The sequence below is a fragment of the Nesoenas mayeri genome (assembly GCF_963082525.1).
Source record: "Nesoenas mayeri genome assembly, chromosome: 7".
NCBI lineage: Eukaryota > Metazoa > Chordata > Aves > Columbiformes > Columbidae > Nesoenas > Nesoenas mayeri.
Window position 1 is genome coordinate 26,303,515 of NC_137551.1, and position 20,422 is coordinate 26,323,936.

Consider the following 20,422-nt stretch of genomic DNA (forward strand, 5'->3'; position numbering starts at 1 on the left):
ATATATTAAGTAGCACCAGAGAAAAATACATCTAATACATTTCAGCACTGAACTTCGTGTCTACGCTTAGTTTCTCTCAATCCTGGCTGTTCAGTCTGCAAAATGGTACTGAAAAACAGCATCAAATCTTATTTGTGATAGATTGCCAGATTACTCTTTTTTTTTTTTAACAAAGCCAGACTGAATATTATAAATGTGTTGGAGAAAATACATTTATGTAATAAATTATACAGACCGTGCATGCGGTAATAGCAATGCAATAAATTACGTTGTTTCTGTAAGTATTGGATAAGCTGCGTTCAATTTAAACGTCTGGCTGCATCACTGTCATGCTGGTCAGGAACTCACTGGGGCCTTTTTAACATTCCTGCACCCGTAAGTCATGAAGTCCAGATCCTCCTTTGCTTTGCCCTCAAATGCAGAATTCCTCTGTCGTGTGTGACTCGCTGCCCGCAGTTTAGCCAAGATCTCACAGTCAGATGCAAAATGCAGGTTTGTACCTCTTGGAGCAGCGGGTAACGTAGGTCTGGCTTGTGTGAGGAACGTGGTCATCTGGTTTGCATGCCAGCGTCCCCAGTGGTACATGCTGTTGCGATCTTATTGGGTATATTTGTTTTAGACCAGGCTAGCAGAGAAGTGCCAGGCGTTGTGCTCACACAGCTCAGCAACATCGCTGCCTCAGGTGTGATCCAGGTGCTGCTTTCTCTGGGACAAGCAGGATCATTTCTTTCAGCATCATCTCACACATATCCCAGAATGAAGTGACCGTGTGATGGTAGCCTGACTTTCCACAGAAACTCGCTGTTGAAGGAGATGAGTGCAGTAGAGCAGATGTTTTCCTAAAACCAAGCACACTTAGTAGTTAATGTACTTAGGGCTTCTCCTACTCTGCACAGTATCAGCTCCGCATCACTGTCCAGATGGATTTATCGGACTGATTAGTTTAGAACAGTTTAACCCACCTGTTGCAGATTTTAGCTGCATTTCAAAGGAGGACATGTCTTAGAAGAGATACAGAGTGATAGTCAGGCTACGAATCTATTCTCCTAAATTGAAAATCTATCTAAGGAACTGCATGATGTGACCACGTCAGAAGGGAGAAGTGTCTGCCCTTTGAATGAACGAGGGTGCTGCAATCTGAACTGCCCTGGAGCCAGACCCAGTCTGGGGACTGTATGCCAGGCCACGTATGGTCAGGAGATAGGCTTCAAGTTCCCTGGCTGTCTGCTTGCTGGTAGAACAGCATCAGCTCCTTGTTTTCCCCCATACAGTCCCCTTTGAGTCCCAGATGTCCAAAGAGCTGTTTCCCCTCTGCCCTGGATGCAGGGCAGCAAACTCACCCAAGATGTTCCCTGACCCAGGTTGAGCCTGGGGCCACCCTTTGGGTGGAGCTCTCTTAGGTCAGGTACTTGCCTGGTTTGCTGTCATTTTCAACTTGCTCCCTGTGGCTATTTAAAGAAGTAAGGGTTTCTAGCAGGATCCCATAAAAAGCAACACTGGCAGATTTAAAAAAGAAATTGAAAATACAGCGGGAAATAATCAGTGTTTCTCTCTGGAGCTGGCTAACACCTCTTGAGCGTAGACTGCATGCATTACACTGTTTATAAAACATCTTGAAGCCAAGAATATGATTCGGTTTTATTTCTTTAGGCATCAGCTATATTTAGTCAAATTAAAGGTGGGGGGAATGCACTCCAAGAAAATACATGAACAATGTTACACAAAGAAAATTTACTAGTCCCCAGTGGTATGCAAACCTCTGAGTTATTTCCCCAGTTCTCATTATCGAGCAGTTGGATAGTAAAGTTAGGCGAGATTGCGCAGCTGAATTATGACCATTGCTGCACAAAGGAAGCTCACCTGCTTTATGTGGGCTGTAAAAGAAAATGGATAATGACATTTTAAAGACTTCAAAATATGAGAAACTTAACAGAGTGGTCTGGTATAACTGTCTTGTAGATGGTGCTTTTGCAAAATAGAATGGTACAAGAGCTAGTCTGTGGGAAATTTAAAGACTTCTCATTTCTATAGAGATGGAGAGAGGCTTCGGATTTGCTAGTATAAATTATGAAATAAAACACTAAGTTATTTGAGTTCTTCTGAAATCAGTATCTCCCTATGAAGAAGTTTGATTTCATGGAATCAGGGTTGCCTAACAGAAACAGTAGTTTTTGTTCAAACACAAACTTGCAGAAAAAGAACCAGTTTCAAGTCCGTGAGGATGGATCACCTCACTGCATTGGGTTTATCTCCGGTTAGTGCCCCTTCCAAGCAAAAGGGGTACGAGTGTCACTGAGGTTACTGTAAGCAAGCCTGTGTATTTACAGCATTTCCAGCGTGCCCGTAGTGACTGCCAAAGGCTGTGTGGTTATCCTGGGGCAGGTCAGGTCGCTTAGCTCCTCCTTCCATGGTGGGACATGTAACCACCTTAGGTTTACTCTAAGGCAGAAGTATTCAGCAGCAGATCCTGTGAATCAGCTCACATGCTGTAAATCAGTCTTAGTTTACACCTGAGGATTTTCTGATTTAGCCATACACTAAAATAATTTGGTTTTAATTTTTTAATGTATTTTCTTTGAGTTCCTTTGCTATTTAATTCCTCCTGTTGACAGCTAGATCGTTTCTGTGCTTTGCCATCTGTCCTGTGCATTTGACAATTCCCTGGTGAAGTCCTGGTAGCTTTTTCTGGTGACTTGGTTTTGCTGTGCTCACCTCAGGGAACCAGGCTTATGCAGCCATGCTGGTCTCCTGCCTTGAAGACTGACTGTGCTACTCTAATGGTGTTTTTTCCTGCAATTTCTAGCTTTTGATGCTACAAGTCCTGCAATTCAAGCTGCTCTCCGTGCTGCAATGGTCTCTGCGCAAGAGCTGATGTTACATTCCATAGGGGTTGCAACGTAGGAAGCGAAGAGCTGAGTTTCAGCCTCTAATTCTGAATTTCTTGAACTCTTACAGATGTTAATTCAGCTTCATATTATTTGCAGAAATTTTTTGCTGTGATTTAATTGAGTAGTCAGTGTGAATTTTGTGGTGTTTGTGTGCATGCAAGGGAGAGAGAGATTTTCAAAGTGTTCAGTGTTCACATGGACATAAACAGGTGGGTTTCCAGCAGAGACATTTGCATTTGAAAACCTGCTCTAAACGGGCTGGGCTTTCCCAGGAGAAGCAACACCAGCAATGAAACGCAGGGATCGATCAGCATAGAATTGTGTGAGCATTTGATGGGCAAAATGTTGTGGTATAAAGACAGGGCCCAAGAATAAGCTCTTTGTGGCTTTGTTTCATTCCTGAAAACTGTGACTGAGAGGCTTTTATCATTTAAAAACAAAAATTAATCAGCCACGTTTTGGTTAACCTGGAAAATATCACCAGATCCTTTGCAACGTTCTCAGTGCTCATTCTTTAATTCAATTTTGATACTAAAAGAAAATCGTTTTTCATTTCTGTCTGCTTTTATTTCCCCAGCTCTAAAAGTAAAGTAATATCTGAACTACTCCTTTCAGTCACAGAGCTGAAAGCGTGTAATTTAGTGTACATAATGATAAACTCTCCAAGCAGCTTGCATTTGCTATGTTTTCTTTCTGTCCTAATTTTAACTAAGGAAAACATTCCTTTACTTATCGCAACACTTCTGTTACATGCCTTTTTTTTCATGCCAAGTTCCTGATGGTATTTCAGGTTTATTTTAATTCTTAATCAAATGAGATGTTCAAGAAATTCATCTGCAAAAACATACATAATAAATGTTCAAATACACGCCAATGGGGACACCTGGTGGGGAAACTCTGAGTTGCCCAGGGCGCCCCCTGTTAAACCCTCGAACGGGTGTGCAGTTTGCTCATCAGGGGCTGGATGGCTGTGGGGGTTTTTAACCACAGAGGCTGCAGGATAACTCATTATGTCACCCCAGTGCTGCTGGTGGCTCCCCAAAAGCCTCCTGCCCGCACACAGTGTGGTGGGGCCGCTGCACGGTGAGTGGTGTGTGAGCAGCTCTTTAATGTGACCAGGCACAAAGCTGCCGTTGCTGGCAAATGCTGCTTCTCTCTTGCAGCTGCAGGAGCTGCCGTGTTCAAGGATTCTCATGTAAGCCCTATAGATATTTATTTGAGAGGTGTCCTGTTGACATGTATTTGGAAGGTGATGTGGGAGGGTTAAGAGGTGAAGATGCAGGACCACACCTGCTCGTAGCCGCACAGCAAAGGAGAACATCCATCTGAATTGGACCCTGCTCCGTATCATATGAGATGCTCCAGTCTCAACGGGCAGCAACTCAAGTAACCACCACCATTTTCCAGTCTGTAGTGGAAGCCCTAGTCCTCCTCCAGTGGGCAAGGGCTCCCTTCACACTCTCCTGGAAGAGCTGCCTTGTGAGGGACCGTGGTGAGGACAGCAGCCCAGACTGGCTTCGTCCCTGAGCTCGGTCAGGGATAGAGGCACCGTGCTTGCCCTGGCTTTGGAAGCACACAGGCAGTACTCGCTTCATGCCTGGGGCACTGTACCTGTGTTGGGGGCAGATGGTGGCTTCCAGGCTGGTTATTTGAATGCGCTATAAAAGCTCAGCCTGCAGCAGGATGAGCACAAGACCCAAGGAGGAGGCAGGTGGTCAGCTTGGCAGCATTATTGCACACATGCTTAGGAATTGTGTGCAAATGGAGCATGCTTTAATTGCTGTGAAAATGGTTTTAGTTGCTTGGTTTACTTTTAACTCATTCAGAAAGTAAGTGTTAGCCTTTTCTGTGATGGGACAGAAACATAAAGGTGGGTTCTGGTGTGCCTTCTGGTGTGCACCAACTGTGGAACATGGGATTATCTGAGGGTTTTGTCTTTCTAAGGAGAAGAGGAGAAAATGAAAGGAATGCTTGCAGTCGTGAAGAGGAAAAGATAATTTCTGGCTCTTTGTTTTGATGGCTGTTCTGACATAGAGTGAAATTTATAGCCTACTTGGTTTTATCATTGTTCAGGAAAGAAGGAACTTACTAATTATAATTCTGCACCAGAGCCACCAGACAACTAGGAGAGAAAATTACTTAGACCATCACAAGTTGGGCTGCAAACTGTAGATTTTTATTAGATATAGCAGAGTATTATTTGTGTGTAGTTCACATTTCATAATATTTTCTCTGTGGCACATCAGTGCTGCAAATTAAGTATGAATTGCCATCCCATAGGCATCCAGTATGACCTGCTGACTCTGCATCCCCTTGCAAAACAAGACCAATACTAAATGAGAGAGAAGCTTATTTGTTAGTATTCCTGTGTTGGTATTAATAACAAAGCAGGACACCTTTTTTTGCCACAGGACTCAAGAGGGGGCAATTTTAAAGTCAGTACTTGAATTCAGATGACTTAATGAGAGATGCCTTTCCTGCTTCGGGTGACTCAGAGCCTCAGCAGAGGTGGCTGGAGCTGCTCACTGTGAAGAACCACCAGTGGCCGTCCTGGTCCAAGCCAGAGGTCCCTGCCTGACAGCAGTCAGGAGCAGGTGCTGCCAGAAGGAATGTTCTAGCTGACTTTACGGACTATATATTTCTAATTTCTTTTCTTTACAGAAAACACCTTCTGCAGCGGTGACCATGTATCGTGGCACAGCCCTTTGGACAACAGTGAATCCAGAATCCAGCATATGTTACTGACAGAAGACCCTCAGATGCAGCCGGTGCAGACTCCTTTTGGGGTTGTTACGTTCCTACAGGTATGACCCAGCAGTGTTGGCTCTTGACTGTCACCTCCTGAGAGTGGAATGCAGCTCACATTACATTTCATTTAACTTTGATAAGTCAGATGTTTATTATCCTGCCTTCCGCCTTTCTTCCTTGTTTATTACTGTGGATCTCATCTTTGAGTTGTTATTCATTCAGTAAGTATTTTACCAGGATTGAGCACACTCGGTTCTCAAGATAGAGGTCTGTCTGATGGAGAAAGGTTTACATGGTGAAACAGACCTGGAGTGGAATATTACATGACTACTCTGAAATTTCAAACATGAACATGAGGAAAAAAGCTGAAACACTTTTAAAAGATTATGTAGAGCTAAATTCAAATTGATTCTATAGCACTATTGGTAAGTGATCCAGTGGTTTGAATTCCCGGAAAAGAGGTGTTTGGAGAAGGACTTGGTTGCTTTAGCATTATTTTAGGGTAGAAATGTAGCTTTCAGCATTGACACAAAGACTCTTTAGAGACTAAGTGAGTTTTCCCGTATTGGCCTACAGTTTAAGAAAGGTTCAGGTTTGCTTTGCAAAAGAAACATTTTAAAAATCCCTTGTGTTTCAACCCTGCTATTCAGTGAGAGGAGCTTCCTCAGCCAGACAGGTTGGCTTGCTTTCCCAAAGTCCTTCTCAGTGATGTCTCTCAGATATGAGCTGCTTTGGACATTTAAAAGTTCTGTATGGAGTTATTAACCTTGGTGGAAGAGCTGGCATACTTTATACCAGCTGATTTCTCCCTGCTCTGTGGAAAACCTTCCCTCCTGGGAGAAAATGCAAGTGTCTATATTGTACAATTTAGGTTTCAGGTTGCTTCCATTTGTCCTTGGCTGTAGTTGCAACATGTAAAGGGAAGCTCCATTACCACAGACCTGCACAAGGCAACTGCTGTGCAAGGGCAAAGGCTTTCCTGAATTTTCTGAGGTGCCCAAAATCTGTATCTTACCAACAAGAAGGAGATGGGTATGGGATTGATCAGTGAAAGGTGAGTTGTGGGACCTGGGAGCAGAGGTAAGCAAGCTGAGCAGGGGAATTCCTGGATGACTCTGCAGTTAGTGCTGCGTTAGTCCCCATCTCTTCTTCAGTGTCCAGCTGTCCTGGATGAAAGGACAGTCAACTTGTTGCATTCTGAGACTCTGGGCCTCTGATCTTCCACAACACATGTGATTGAGTTCTTTTTCCCCTTGTTTTGGTGCTCATTGTTATGGATTTATTTTGACCCATGAGGATAAATGGTTGCAAAAAGAAAATAATTAAAACAAAATAATTTCCTGTTTAGAGTCTTGCTGTTTGTATGTAATTAGTGAATGAAGACGCAGGGAGGGGTGTGCTGAAGCGAGGGTGATCCAGGCTGTTGATGGAGGAAGCCTGGGAGACGGGTGGGGATGAAGCGCATCGCCAGGGACTGGGTCCTCAGAAAGTGAGCTCTGCAAGGGGCAGGGGGTGTGAGGTGTGACGCACCGGGTACATGCTGACGTTAATGGTTTTCCACGTAGTTCTCTATAGATGCAGATGCACGCTTGCAGAAAAGGCGCAAAATGTACTTCTGCTTGGTGCTCTTCAGAACTTAGTTTTCAGATTTCCTCTTTTCTGATAAAACAGCAGTTGAACAGATTTTGACCAAAAATCCTGTGTCGTTGGAAAAGGTTTAGAGTATTGAGAAAGAAAACAGAAGGCCATGGCTAAAATAATTTTTAATCCCAAAGAGTGAATCATTGTGTTCAAAGGCACAAGCCAGTGCTTGATGGATCAGGAAGAAACTGCCTTCCTCTGTCAGCTGAAGGGTGTTTCACCCCTTCGTTTGAAGTGGCTGATCTCAGCTGCTGGGAGAGGGACATCTGGTATTGCTCAGTGTGGCAGCTCCCGTCCTGAGCAGCAAAGACGTCCTGCCTCACGCAGGAAGGCAGAAGTCTGCAGTTGCCTGCAGTGACAAGAGGATTATGCCATGTGTAAGCAGCTTTACTTTACGGTGCCGCGCAATATGTAACCAGTCAGCAAACTGAGTTGGTCAAGGATTTATGAGCACCGAAGCATTCCCTGGTGGCAGCAGGTCCCTTGCCTGCTGGAATCCTGGTGCAGTATCACATTTGCCCCCAGCAACTGGCTGACAGTGCAATGTCGTGAATGTACTCAGACCCTGACCTGTCCTGTCTTGGAGGAGAAGAAGTACAACTTTGGTAAAGCCTGATGTGTTGCCAGGCCCTCCTCATAGTTAAGTTTATACACACCATGCAAGATCAAATATTACATGACCAGGGTACTTCACATGGTAAGTGTAGAGCAAGGGCATAAGGGATTGAAGAATCCCTCAGGCTCCATTTGTCCTTGCTCATCTAGTTCATTTTAAGAAATGGTGCTTCTCTGTATCTGCACTGTTTGATCCAGCACCATGTGGTGCATTTTCTCTGCAGTTCTTGCACGGTTCACATCCAGTTTAGTATCTCTCTTTTCATTTATTCCAGATTGTTGGGGTTTGCACTGAGGAACTGCATGCGGCTCAGCAGTGGAATGGGCAAGGGATCTTGGAACTGCTTCGGACGGTCCCAGTGTAAGTGCTCATATAGCCGATATAGGGGAGCATTCCCACAGAGAACAATGCAGTTGTTTATTTTTATTAACAATCTTTAGCTTGTTGATGGAATTTATTTAATCCTGTGCTGTAGCAAGAGATGGGAATTCATTGCAAATCTGTTCTCACGCACAGACACTTAGATGGCAGATTAATGTATGTGAAGTCCACATGTTCAGGGTGAAACAGAATGAGGTCTTGAAAGCTTAATTTCCTTCTTCTTGTGCCTGCAGCATTTTCTCATTGGTTCTTCCTGAGAGAGCTGGGATAACTGTGACTGGTGACCTCTCTGTGTAGTTCAAAAGAAAGGAAGGAGGGAGGGGGTCGGACTTACAGCGCCTAGCGAAGTTTGGGTACTGTCTGGGAGTCAGAAAGTCACTTTCAAGCTGATCGCACTCTTGGTGGGCCAGTATGCAACAGGAGGAGTGTTCATGCAAGTGAAGTTCATTGTTATTTCTCTCACGGCATAACAAAGATGGGTAAAGGAGGAAATGGGGTTTAAATGTTAAATGATATGTGGATGCTTTATTTGCTGCCAGGTTGCAACTAAACCTTTTTGGCTTGCATGTTTTTTTAAAAATACTTTTCTATTTAGTGGAAGTTATTGCTGTGATTGTAGCTCAAAAGATTTATATATATATATATATATATATATATATATATATACACACAAAATGGTTCTGAATGTGTGTTCCTGGGCACAATAGTACAATCTCTAGTGTCTCATTGGCCTTTAATTGATTGATTGTATGAAAGACCCTTTGCTGCTGGACTTCTTAAACTTGAACTTTTCCCTTTTAGGCACAAGTGCAGATAATTCATGCGAATGCCCTAGAGTAGAGTGAATTTGTCCAGCTGCAAGCTTTGTTTCTGGGTCCCCAAGACAATAAACACTATCTGCAGCTCCCTTGGCTCCTCTAAGTCAATAAAGATAGAGCACCCCTCTCCTCAGTCTGTTCGCATGGTGGTTTTTGGGTTTTGTGTTGTGGTACAAACACCTTTCCAAGGATAAAATGAAACCCAAATGTGCATGATTTGAAGGAAAAGCTGCAAACTACTAAGCCGCTGATACGGAGTCAGGGTAAAAGTCTCTTGCATCCCAGAGAGGGACTGAAGCAAGTGGTACCTCTGCAGTTAATTATTAACAGCTTCCAAAGTTATGTGAAAAAAGAGCGGCTATCAATGCATCTGAAAAGCTATAAAATATTAACTTCTCTTGCTCTCACTTCAAGTGCTTTAAGAGACTGTAACACAGACAAGGCCAGAGGAGGGGGCTTTTTGACTGCAGTAGCAAAATATCTCATGAAAAAAATGAAAATGTTTATGACAATTCCAAAAGACTTCCATTTTTACTTCAAATGAAAAGCACCATCTAACGCTGACTTCTGCAGTCTGCCTGCACTGTGACCCAAAGTCCAGTCTCTGAGTGGTTCGTCTTCACAGTAATCTGTTTTCTGTCGCCTTTGTTGAGAAACTTCTTGACCCTTCAGACTTTTATGGCTAATGAAAACAAAGATTTCCCTGAACCATCTGAGTACTCAACCAACTGGGCAAAACGTCTGTTGTGAGGATATTTATCAGAGTAATAAGCTTTTTATGATACTGAACATGACTGCTGATCTCAGCAAAAAGAGCAGTCCCATTGGGTCCATGCTGCATCTTTAGATATTTAATAGAGATCTAAATCTTGACCCCATACCTTGCCCATCTTTCTTAGACCTAGGCTACACTGGGCTTCTCAGTCCCAATTCAGGTACCTGCAAGATGGAAACCCTGTTCAGTCTTGGGTGAGTAAGTGGATCCACACAGGGGTAGCCTGTGTCAATCCTGACTGGGTGGTGCCAGACACCAGGCAGGTGACAGCGAGGCCATGGAGGGCTTTCATTATGTACATGGGAAACATAAAGGACAAGTGCATGCTCTGGGATGTGTATACAACACAGACGGGCTTTTAGGCTTGTTTTGCACTTGGCCTTGTGCTTCCTTCCTACAGAGGTCCACTCAGAGGACTCTGGGGAGTGCTACCTCTAGGCCTTGTTTGGTTCATTGCCTTTCTTTCTTTGTAGAGCTGGAGGCCCCTGGCTGATAACAGATATGCGAAGAGGAGAGACAATATTTGAGATTGACCCACATTTGCAAGTATGTCTTTAGTTTATAAAATGTCATGTCTTTTGTAGTAGCCAGGGAGAATTGATTTAGTAGTATAAAACAGTTCTGTTATTTTTGGAAAGGTGCTGTGATCTTCTCAATGTTTGCAGTAATGTCAGAAAGTCTTACAGACTCCCTTTGCCCTCTTGGGTTGTTTAAGAATGCACATGTTCAGCCTCAGGTGGATGGCAGCTCTAGGAAGAAATTTAAAGAAGGGGTGACCAGGAAAACAGAATCTCATATATGAGACAAATTGCTAAGATTTAGACTGCATGTTTTAGAAAGGAGGAAAATAAAAGAAGATAAAAACATAGAACATTACAAAATTTAGAGATAATAGATCAAGAAGTTCCTCCTTTATTTTATATGCAAGCATAAGGTGATATGCAGAAAATTCAGAGCAGAGTAATATTTTTTCACAGCAAATGTGACAGTGTAGCTCATGCCTGTAGGATGTCACTTGAGGCCAAGTAGTTGGTATGGTCTGAAAAATAACGGGAAGCCAAAAGTTGTTAACAATCATGGATGAATATATATTAAACCTTCTTCTTCTTTAGCGTTCAAGTTAATTTCTGAAGCTTAAAGATCAGAACAGGACCTCTATGGAGGGGTTACCATCCCGTGGACTGCTGCTACTTCATATGTTTGGGAGACAGTTCTGCTTCCCTTCAGAGTTATGGTACTGGAGTACGTAGGTCCCAGGCAAATGCAGTGTGGTGCTCATCTTCTTTCAGTGAATCGCTGAGTATTTGTCTTTAACAGAGAACTTTTGGCCTAGCCTGGTAGGGCACGTGCATGTGTGCACGTTTTATACAAGCTATTGCGTTTGCTTATGGTCTGTGTGTCTGCATCTGATTAGCCTCAGTTGCCTCACAGCATCTTTTATTTTGAAAGCCTCAGAACAAAACCAAATTCTACTTTTACTGTTTTTAAGAATTCGTTCATCTAAAATAACCCCAGTCTGAGAGACGCACACAAAAAAATGTTCCACAAATGTCCCAGAGTGGGAGCTAATTCAACTACAAGTCCTATGAAGTTTTTAGGTTCTTAATGTTTTTGCCTGCTCTCTCCTCCTGGAGGGTGTTTGTTCTCTGCACACTGGTGATTCCTAATGATAACAGGGTTTTCTTCACTTTACTGTAAATGAAAAGTAGCTCAGCTTACTGGAATCTGAGTCAGCCAAGGCAAGTTAAGGCAAATAAAGAGTACGTCTGCCTCACCAGTGTGTCCTGCCACTGAAAGCTGCTATGTCTGTGGTCTTTCCGGACTTCCTCACGTTGAAGACATTCCTGTTTCTGTTCCCTCTTGCCCTTGCAGTGGTGCGTATGTACAGTTGTGTCTGCACCTCCATCCTGCTCCGCCGCCGCAGCCCCTGGGCATTCACAGGGCAAAACCTGCCGCTGCTGCAGGGCTGAGTCCCACAAAGAGCCTGTGCTGAGCGCGGGGAGCTGGGCTGGGTGCAGCCACGTTGTTTGCCTCCTGCTCTAATTAGTGACAACAAGATAAAGTGTCGTTCGCTTGGCATTTTCTTGGTGGTGGTAGAGGGTAGGTGGGAGCTGAAAGGCAGCGGTGGAAGAAAGGCCGAGGGGAGAGAGGGAGCAGGCAGAGAGAACAGACAGCTTTCTGGGAGCAGGCAAGCACGCTGCCTGCCTGGGAAGCGGGCAGAGCTTGTTTTGAGGCTTCATTGTCTCTGGTGGGAATTGGTTGAGGCCTAAACCCAGCCCTGGCAGCAGCAGCTGTACTTTCTGTTCGGAGTCGCTGAGAATGGATCCCAACTAAGATGTCATCCCAGGATGTCGGCAATTAACACTGTGGCAATGCTGGCTGTTTTCTGTACAGCCAGGCTTCCCTGTAGGCCATTCAGATTTCCCTGGCAGCACTGTCAAACAATCCCTGTCGGTCCCCAGCTCTGCGCTGATTCTCAGTGCTTTGCTTCTGTTTTAGCAGATATCTCAGAAGAGAATAAAGCTGATTTGAATTTCCTGAGTTGTGGTTGCTGCTCTGCGGGTCACGCTGCAGTGCTCTGGCTTGTTTAGAAAAGGATCAATGATTTATAAGAGCCTCAGAGCCATCCCTCCCACATGCTGAGAGGGAAATGGGACAGAAACATCCTTTCTTTGAGGAAGGAAAAAGCTGAACCTCCTTTGCCCTGGGCTCCTCCAGCCTCCTGCTCAGACTGCCCTTCCAAGGAAGGAAGAACAGCCCCTCAGCCCAGGCACATCTTTACTGGCTAAAGATGGGGTAAAGCTGTGCATTGCCCCAGCTGAGAGTCTGCACTGGTTAGGGTTTTTGCTTTTTGTTGTTTGGTTGGTTCATTTAGTTTATTGGGTTTTTTTTTTCCCTTCAACATCAATACTTGCAAATGTTATAAAACAGGCATGCAAATTAGTCTGCCTTAGGCCAGCTCATTTCCATCAGCCCCCCTTGATCTCCAAGGGATGCCAACAGAGCAGCACTTCTTCCCCTGAGGAAGTGCTCTGCGAACCAGCTGAGATGCAGATGATGAGTCCCTTTCCCCCTCCCCAAGACTCCGTGCGCCGTCCAGAGGTCCTGACCATGTCTGTGAGCAGGGGGCCCTGGCTGCAGGGCTGGAGAAGCACGTCCCACCAGAGCTTCTGCCCCATGGAATCCTTGGGGCCCTCTGGGCTCTTCTGCTCCCTGCTCAAGGGCAACTTTGGTGGCCCTCCCATGCTTCACCAGTCACTGGAATGAAAAATAACTGTGTTGACAAGTTAAACCTCCCCCTGCAAGCTGATTTGGGTCCACACAGAGCGCAAGGGAGGACTCCCAAAGGAGCCACGTGCTAAATCTCACTTAGAGCATCATTTGCATATGTAGGATCGGATATATTTTTATTTCTTTTTCCATGACTTCTATTTCTGGGTAAAACAACTAATTTTATGTTTAGCATATAACAAAAGAAAATCCCAGCAGATTTATTATTTCTCAGATGTTTCCATTATGTTTTCATAGAAGCCAGCTTCCCCTGACGCCGAAGGACAATCCCAACAAGGAGCAGCTTTTCAGGGAGAGGGGCAGAAGGAAACCAATCTCTTGAATGCTTAAATCAGGACCTAATGCCTAAGTCAGGACCACTCTGGTACTGCCCCCAGCCACAGGCCTCCACTTGGCCAAAGAGCCAGTTTAGGCAGGTGATCCAGCTTCCCTTGAGTTGGCTCAAGTGAAAAGGCAGGAGCACATGGAGGAGGGTGGGACTGCAGCCACTGCAAATTACATCAGCTAAAACTGCTGCACAACCTCACCCCAAGTGCTTGTGCTTATCTTTGAGCTGTTCAGATCTTCTCTTGAATGGTCACAAGAACAGGCCCTTTCTAGGGCACGGCGTGCGCAGCTGAGCAAGGGGAGGAATGTATGTGGGTTTTAATCTGGAGACTGCTTCTTAGGGAACAGATTTTGCAAAGCGCTGGATGCTCCCACGATCTGACTCCAGTGGCAAAGCGGAGAGATCCGCTCCTGTTGTAACACAGCTCTGCTCTAACCTCAAATCCTCAGTGTTTCTGTCCTGCAAGCGGTGGGACTTATCACCAATTCTGAGGTGGCCCAGCTGTAAGCAGTGAGATGAAGACCTTGCTAACGCCACTGAGCAATACCAGAATTGACACCCGTTCAGAAGAAGGGAAAACCTGACAGGGTTGATTGGGTGCCATCGATAAGAGCAGCCCTTCCTCGGTATAGCTCAGCCCTGAGTTTGTTCAGCTCAACATTACCCCCTTGTGGGACACAGGTAGAAGTTCAGACTGATGCCCGTTCCCCTGGCAGGCAGGTGTCCTGTGGAAGTTTTGGCTGTAGCTTAGCATGGTCTTGCTGGCAACTGATGCACATGTCCTTGAGAAAATGCATGATGTCTGAGAGCATCCAGCTGCTTGTTGGTGTGCAACACCTTCCGAGACCCAAACAGTGGTTAGTGCTTGGAAAGTCCAGCTTGTAACGGAGGGAGTTTGTGTATTTTGCCAATGTTCTGCAAAATGTTCTGCAAAAGCTTTGATGTTGTGAACAGACCTGTGTCTCCTTGCACGTTTGTCCTTTTGTGAACACCCTAGCACACTGAAAAGCTGTGGTTGCCTGGGCAGTTTGCAAATGACAAGCTCTTGTGAACGATGAGTCTCTCTGTGAGCTGTTTTGATCGTGGCACTTCTTGGTAAGCTTGGAAAGAGAACTTAAGTTTAGTTATTTAGGGGTTTTTTATCACTGATGTATGATAGGTAGACTGTCAGGCTGTTTTCTATACCGGAGTGTATAAATACTCTGAGTTGGTGTAAACAGGAGCTGACACTGAAAGGAGCAGCTCTGCGTACCCCAGGCTGTTGATTTCCACCTCTCTCTTTCCCCCTTTGTGCCTGCCTGGGCCACGGAGTGAAGCAGTGGGGAAGGGGCAGGAGTTCAGACCAACCTGCTGCAGAAAAGGTTTGTTCCAGTTCAGCCCAGCTCCCTGATGTGGCTCAATGTGCAGTCACCATTAGCTGACACATCAAAGCAGAGAGTGGACACTGGGCACACAGGGGAGATGTGCAGGAGCTGCTGAGGGCTGGGCTGAGCCAGGGTGGGCTCCAGCTCAGGTTCAAGCCACCTCCAAAAAAGTCTTGGGGTTTTGGATCTTTTCAAGCAGGAGAGAGTGGATAAAGGAATTGAGACAGATGGCTCAAACCTGAGTGGAGTGAGTGCCAAATGTGCCTGGGATGACCTCAGCCGGCCGCCGGAGGATGACGAAGACAGCAGGAGCATTTGCATTGGGACCCAGCCGCGGCGGCTCTCTGGGAAAGGTAGGAGGTCCTGGGCAGAGTTGCTGTCATGGCCTTTTGACTTGTATTCTAGTGGGTCTGGGCAGTGGGCTGGGTCATGCGGCATCTTGGGGTTCATAACAAACATCGCAGTTACTGGACGGCTCAGCATGTCTCAAGAGAGCAAAATTATTTTTGGTGTGGCCTTTCTGAGAAAGGTAGGAGAAAGGAAAAAGAGATCTTTGTGTGTTTTGTCTGAATGTTTCTTTCAGTTTTTAGGCTATTTCTAACCTGAATTTGCAAAGTTAAACTGAGCACTGGGTGAAACCAGGACTGTAAACACCCACAAGGTGAAGCAACTGCGCTTTCTTGGGCTACATTGCCGTGTTACCATTGTCACCTCTTGGGCGCAAGCTGGACTGACACTGCACGTTGCTGTAGCTGAACTCAAGTGATTCTTGCAAATACGGAACTCTGGAAAGGAGAAATAAAATACCGTGGAGTTCCCCTTTGTGAGATGCCATCTTAGCATGCAGATGTCATAGCTATTACACATGCTTGAAACTATGCATGTTACCTTTCAAATGGGTGAAGCAATGTAAAATTTGAGAGCTTGAGATTTCCTGGAATTAACAATGGTTTCCACAGGAATGGAATCTTACTTGTTTTTAAGTACATGGTAGAAAAAATATTTAAATGCATGTAGGGTTCCTTCTGGCTTCTGCGCAAATACCTTAAACTGTGCTGGATCTAAAAAGGCTATTTTCCCTCAGCACTGCAAATGAAAAGCCCGGGACAGGTATATATATGGTGATATTTGTATATCCTTCAAAAGATTTTGAAATAATTTGGATATTTTTTACTCTATCCAGTTCCCACATTTCTGAAAAAAAAATATTAACAAACCTCTGAGAAAAGTGGGAAAGCATCCTATTAAAATATTTGGCCATTAGACATTATAGGAAAATGAAACATTAAAATGACTGCGTCTGAACTGCCTAATTTGCAGTTTATTTTCAAATGTGAGCTTGAGGCTAAGGTTTGCACTGCATAAAATTCCGTTCTTTTGTGAGTATTGGTCGCAAATAAATCAACAGATTTGCAAAGCCAATTGCAAAAATTCTGGAACCTCCTTAAACTTGTTTGGTAAAGGAACAAATTACTATTAGGTCTAGTGAGAAATGTATCGGGAGGGTCTGTGGGAGCTGCAGAAACAGCAAACATCTCATTTATGAAAGGATGCAAAACTACTCAGAATTTCCTCATCAGGAGGGCTTAGTACCAAAGGTTCCAGCTCTCCTTGCCTGACATGACATCATAGTCCAAACCGAGAGAATTCAAGCTGACTTTATAACGTGAAATAACTCCTAAGGTGCAGGAAGAGTGGCACCCTTAGCATCTCTTCATTTCTTTCTGAAGAGGAAGAGTTTAGAAGAAATACAACATAGAAACAGGCCTTTAAAAAATAAAAAAGCTGACATCTTGTGTCTGTGACGTTTCTGGGGACACTAAATCATGTTAAAAACATTATTTTTGCAGATACGGAGCAAATCAGGGAGACTTTGCGGAGAGGGCTTGAGATTAACAGTAAACCTGTTCTACCTCCGATAAATGCACAAAGACAGAACGGGTTGAACCATGACCGAGCACCGTAAGTATCACCTGGCACGTTGAGCTGGTGGGAGGAGGGAGCCTAAAGAGCTCAACCTAGAAAACAAAGTTAAAGCTGGGTGGTAAAAGCCTTGACAAGGGGAGTGGAAAGCTGGCAGCAAGTACTTGCAAAGCAAGGGGATAGAAGGAGAATAGTTGTTCAAGTTGGGTTAATGGGCTAGTGCTCTGGAGGGCAGATTTTGAGAGGGATTTTAGGCAACCCTTGTTAATGCAGAGTGGCTCTGACTGTGTTCAGGAGGACCTGCTGCTCAGGGTGTGCAATGTTTGAAATCAGACTGTGGCAAACAGTGCTACGGTATCCAAAGAGCTAGGTGGTATAGATGAGCATTTGCTGATAATTGTCACCTGAGCACTTTGTTTTCAAGTTCATAATTATGAACCTTTTGGTTAAAATGTTAATTTTTTAATTTTTTTTTTAAGTGACTTTGATCTTGCCCTGCTTTTAAACAGACAGGTACTGGCAGTAATTATATGCCAATACCGCCCTGGTCTCTAATAGTCTGCAGACTAATGGGTGATTTAAGTGGGACTAGATGGACCTGTAGATCTCTCCTCATTTGTAATTTTTGTCTTCAGTGAATCTATAGGAGATTACCTGTAGTTTCAAGCCATCTGCAGCATCTGCACCTCTCTCTTTTGGAGTTTCTCCCCTTCTCCTCTTAAGCTCATTTCAGTTGCTAGTTAAATGTCTGCCCATCAATTTTAATGTTTTCATCTAAATGATACAGAAAGGCACACATCTTGGCTGCGCTCTTTCATCTTGGTATTTCCTTTGGTTTCCTAGTCTCCGATGAACATTTATGCTTTCTTGTTCCAGGAGTAAAGATCATCATGAAATCATCTCTTTCCTGTAGTGCCAGGCAGGGACAGCATCCTGCTCTGTTTCAATTCCTGTTTCTTTCTTAATTCAAGCATTTAATGAGAAAAAGATTCCTCATACTTGGTTAGGACCCTGATGTTCTTTTTTGTTACGTTTTGTGCTTGACTTCTGATTTGCCTTACACATGAATGTTTCTGAGTTGCCCAGTCCTTTGGGGAAGTATTATGTCAATTGCTGATGTTGTGTACTAATAAGTAATTTGAGATATTGGTGCTTATTAAAAAAAAAAAATCTCAAGTGGATTTATTATTGCTTTAGGAATAATCTTACTTTTGCTATATAGTTCTATGGAGCCAGATTGTGACCTGACTCAGATTTTGAGTAGTATTTCCCTACCTGAAGGTCAGTCCCATTGGACCGGTGGGTGGTCCATTGGCTGCACTGAAAAAATAAAATTATACCATTGCATTTGCACATATCACACCCAGCCTTGGGAGGCTTGAAAGTATTGAGCGTGATTTCTCACAGGCTCTGTGCTCCTGCATGAATCTGCATGCCCAGTAAAAGCTCTGAGTTCACAGTGGTTGGGGATGACCAGAAACATTTGGGGTGCACATCAGGTCAGGGAGCCAGCTGATGTAACCCTTAATGCTAGGAGGCTGTTGTTGCTTAGATAAGAAAGCTTTACGTTATTCAGGGTAAGATAAACAGAGATATGTTCAAGACAGAGTGGTGAAAGAGTAGCAGAGGTCTAAGATGGAGCATACAAATATTTACCTGGGTTTTTAACTGTTCTGAGACAGAAAGGAAGGCAGGTCAAATTCAGAGCCTCATATCCCTGACAGTGATCTTTGTTGCCAATCTCTCTTATCTGCAGCAGCTGCACAACCCCCTACCTGAAGCCTGAGTTGCAGGAATGGCTGGTTCCTGGTGTTTGCCTCCTGGAAGATCAATACATTTCTCTGAGGTCTATGGTTACCATTGTGGAAACTGATAGGTAGCCTATTTCTCCATAATAGCAACTCGGTTAAGGCAAGAGAGCTGTCAGCTGTGTGTCTTGCCAGCAGTTCCTCTGGTGATAGTTAGTATCGGAGGGATAGAGGAGATCTCCTCAACTTAAAACAGCAGTATGTCCTAATACTTCCTCTATGTTACTGACGGCTTTGAGAGAAGTTTGGAAAAGGTATTTTTCTACTCGAGTGGTGGCTTCTCTTTTCCAGTTCATGTAGCAGATGCAACGGGACTTGTTCAATGCATTGACCGTATTGAGAGGGGTGGTTTGTTCTGGAAATCAGTGTTTACTCACAACCTCTAACTAACTGGTACTTAAATCAGACTTGATTGTTACCCTTACTGTGGCTAAAACTTACCAGTCAACGTATTTTCCAGCACAGTGCGGTACAGATGAACCAGAAGAGGAAGATCTTATTAGGTCTCAGCCTTTCTTAATACACTGTCTCAACACGTCTTATGTGTTTGAGCAAAGTTGCTCAACGTGCTGCTAAGTACATGAGTATGATCTGGAGACTCTCGTTTCCAGCTGCTGCAGAGGGATGTAAGTTAGGAGTTCAGCTTTTGTGTGTTAGTAGTATATCTACATCCATGTTCGCTATAGGAACAGGTAGCAGGTAGCAGTGGCAAAGGCTGAGACACAAAAGGCACAGAACCCAGTACAGATAAAGTCATTTCAGAAGATTTACAAGCACCTGAGATGAAAGACAACTCTGCATATAGATCTAGTCCTTCTGGTGTGATCCTTGCTTGGACATTGTAGGGCAGCAACACAGTTCTGTCCTTCACTATAAATCTTGTGTAATTAAAGGCAAGTCCTTTAGCTATTGAGCTTCAGTTCTGAATCTATAAAATGGGACCAATAACAATGTCATCTTCTTGAGGCACCACAAGGATAAATATGTTAACGATTACGAGGTGCTGGCTGATGGGAAGCAGGCTTGTGTGTAATCATATCCTGCACTGTACACACCAGACCATAAAATATCAAACCCGTGGTTCATTGCAAGGGTCCTGTGGATAACTGGTGCATTAGACGCTCCTTGGGAACTTGACAGAAATGCTCCGTTGGGACATGGCAAATTGTTCCAAAGCTGCTTTCCATAGCAAGCACTGCAGAACCCCAGGCTGTCAAATTTGCACCCAGCTGACATTAGGATGTTGAAGTCTGACACAGACTCTAATGGCTTTGTGCAGAAGAGGAATGTGCTGTTTATTTATCATAGATTTGCAGCCACCAACTGCTTTCCTAGTAGCTTTCTTCCCTTTTATCCTAACCTTACCACCCACACACAATAATTTATCAGAGTTTAAATCAGACAACCTGTTCTGCATTCAGCGTCACAAAATAGTATCAGAAACACTCAAACTTTTGAATATTTATTTGTATAAAGTGTGAAGGATTCAAGTTCCATACAGATTTCTCTGTCTTTGTGTAGTTTCAGTTTTCAGTGCTTATGCAAAAGCCTCACATTGTTTGGTTGCAGATAGGCCTTGATTCAGTTTTCTGGCTCCAGCAAAGAACATGCTTACATGTTAAGCATGCATATTACCAGTTGTTCACTGTCCCAGAGTCCTAAAAAAAAAGTTCCTTTGAGAAAAAGCTGTTTTCTGTCAAACCCTGTTGGGCAGCTGTAGTACTTTGATTCATTAGTGTTATTACTGTAGACTGTGTAGCCCTTTTCTCCTAAGGATATGAATAAAAGCACTCTTAATGCTTAAAACTGCATCGGACATCTGTTTCTCGAAAAGACTATTA

The 20,422-nt window shown here is 44.1% G+C and overlaps 1 protein-coding gene across 2 annotated transcripts in view; it reads left to right on the forward strand.

Annotated features, from left to right (window-relative positions):
- Positions 1-20,422, forward strand: part of SUFU (SUFU negative regulator of hedgehog signaling) — a 90,354-nt gene that overhangs the window by 44,588 nt on the left and 25,344 nt on the right. The window contains exons 4-8 of one of the 2 annotated variants that reach the window (XM_080347550.1): positions 5,550-5,692; positions 8,168-8,253; positions 10,341-10,413; positions 15,047-15,203; positions 16,701-16,812. In XM_080347550.1, the coding sequence (XP_080203676.1) occupies positions 5,550-5,692; positions 8,168-8,253; positions 10,341-10,413; positions 15,047-15,203; positions 16,701-16,812 (571 nt within the window). The remainder of the gene's footprint in view (positions 1-5,549; positions 5,693-8,167; positions 8,254-10,340; positions 10,414-15,046; positions 15,204-16,700; positions 16,813-20,422) is intronic. The other variant, XM_080347551.1, reaches the window with a different exon arrangement.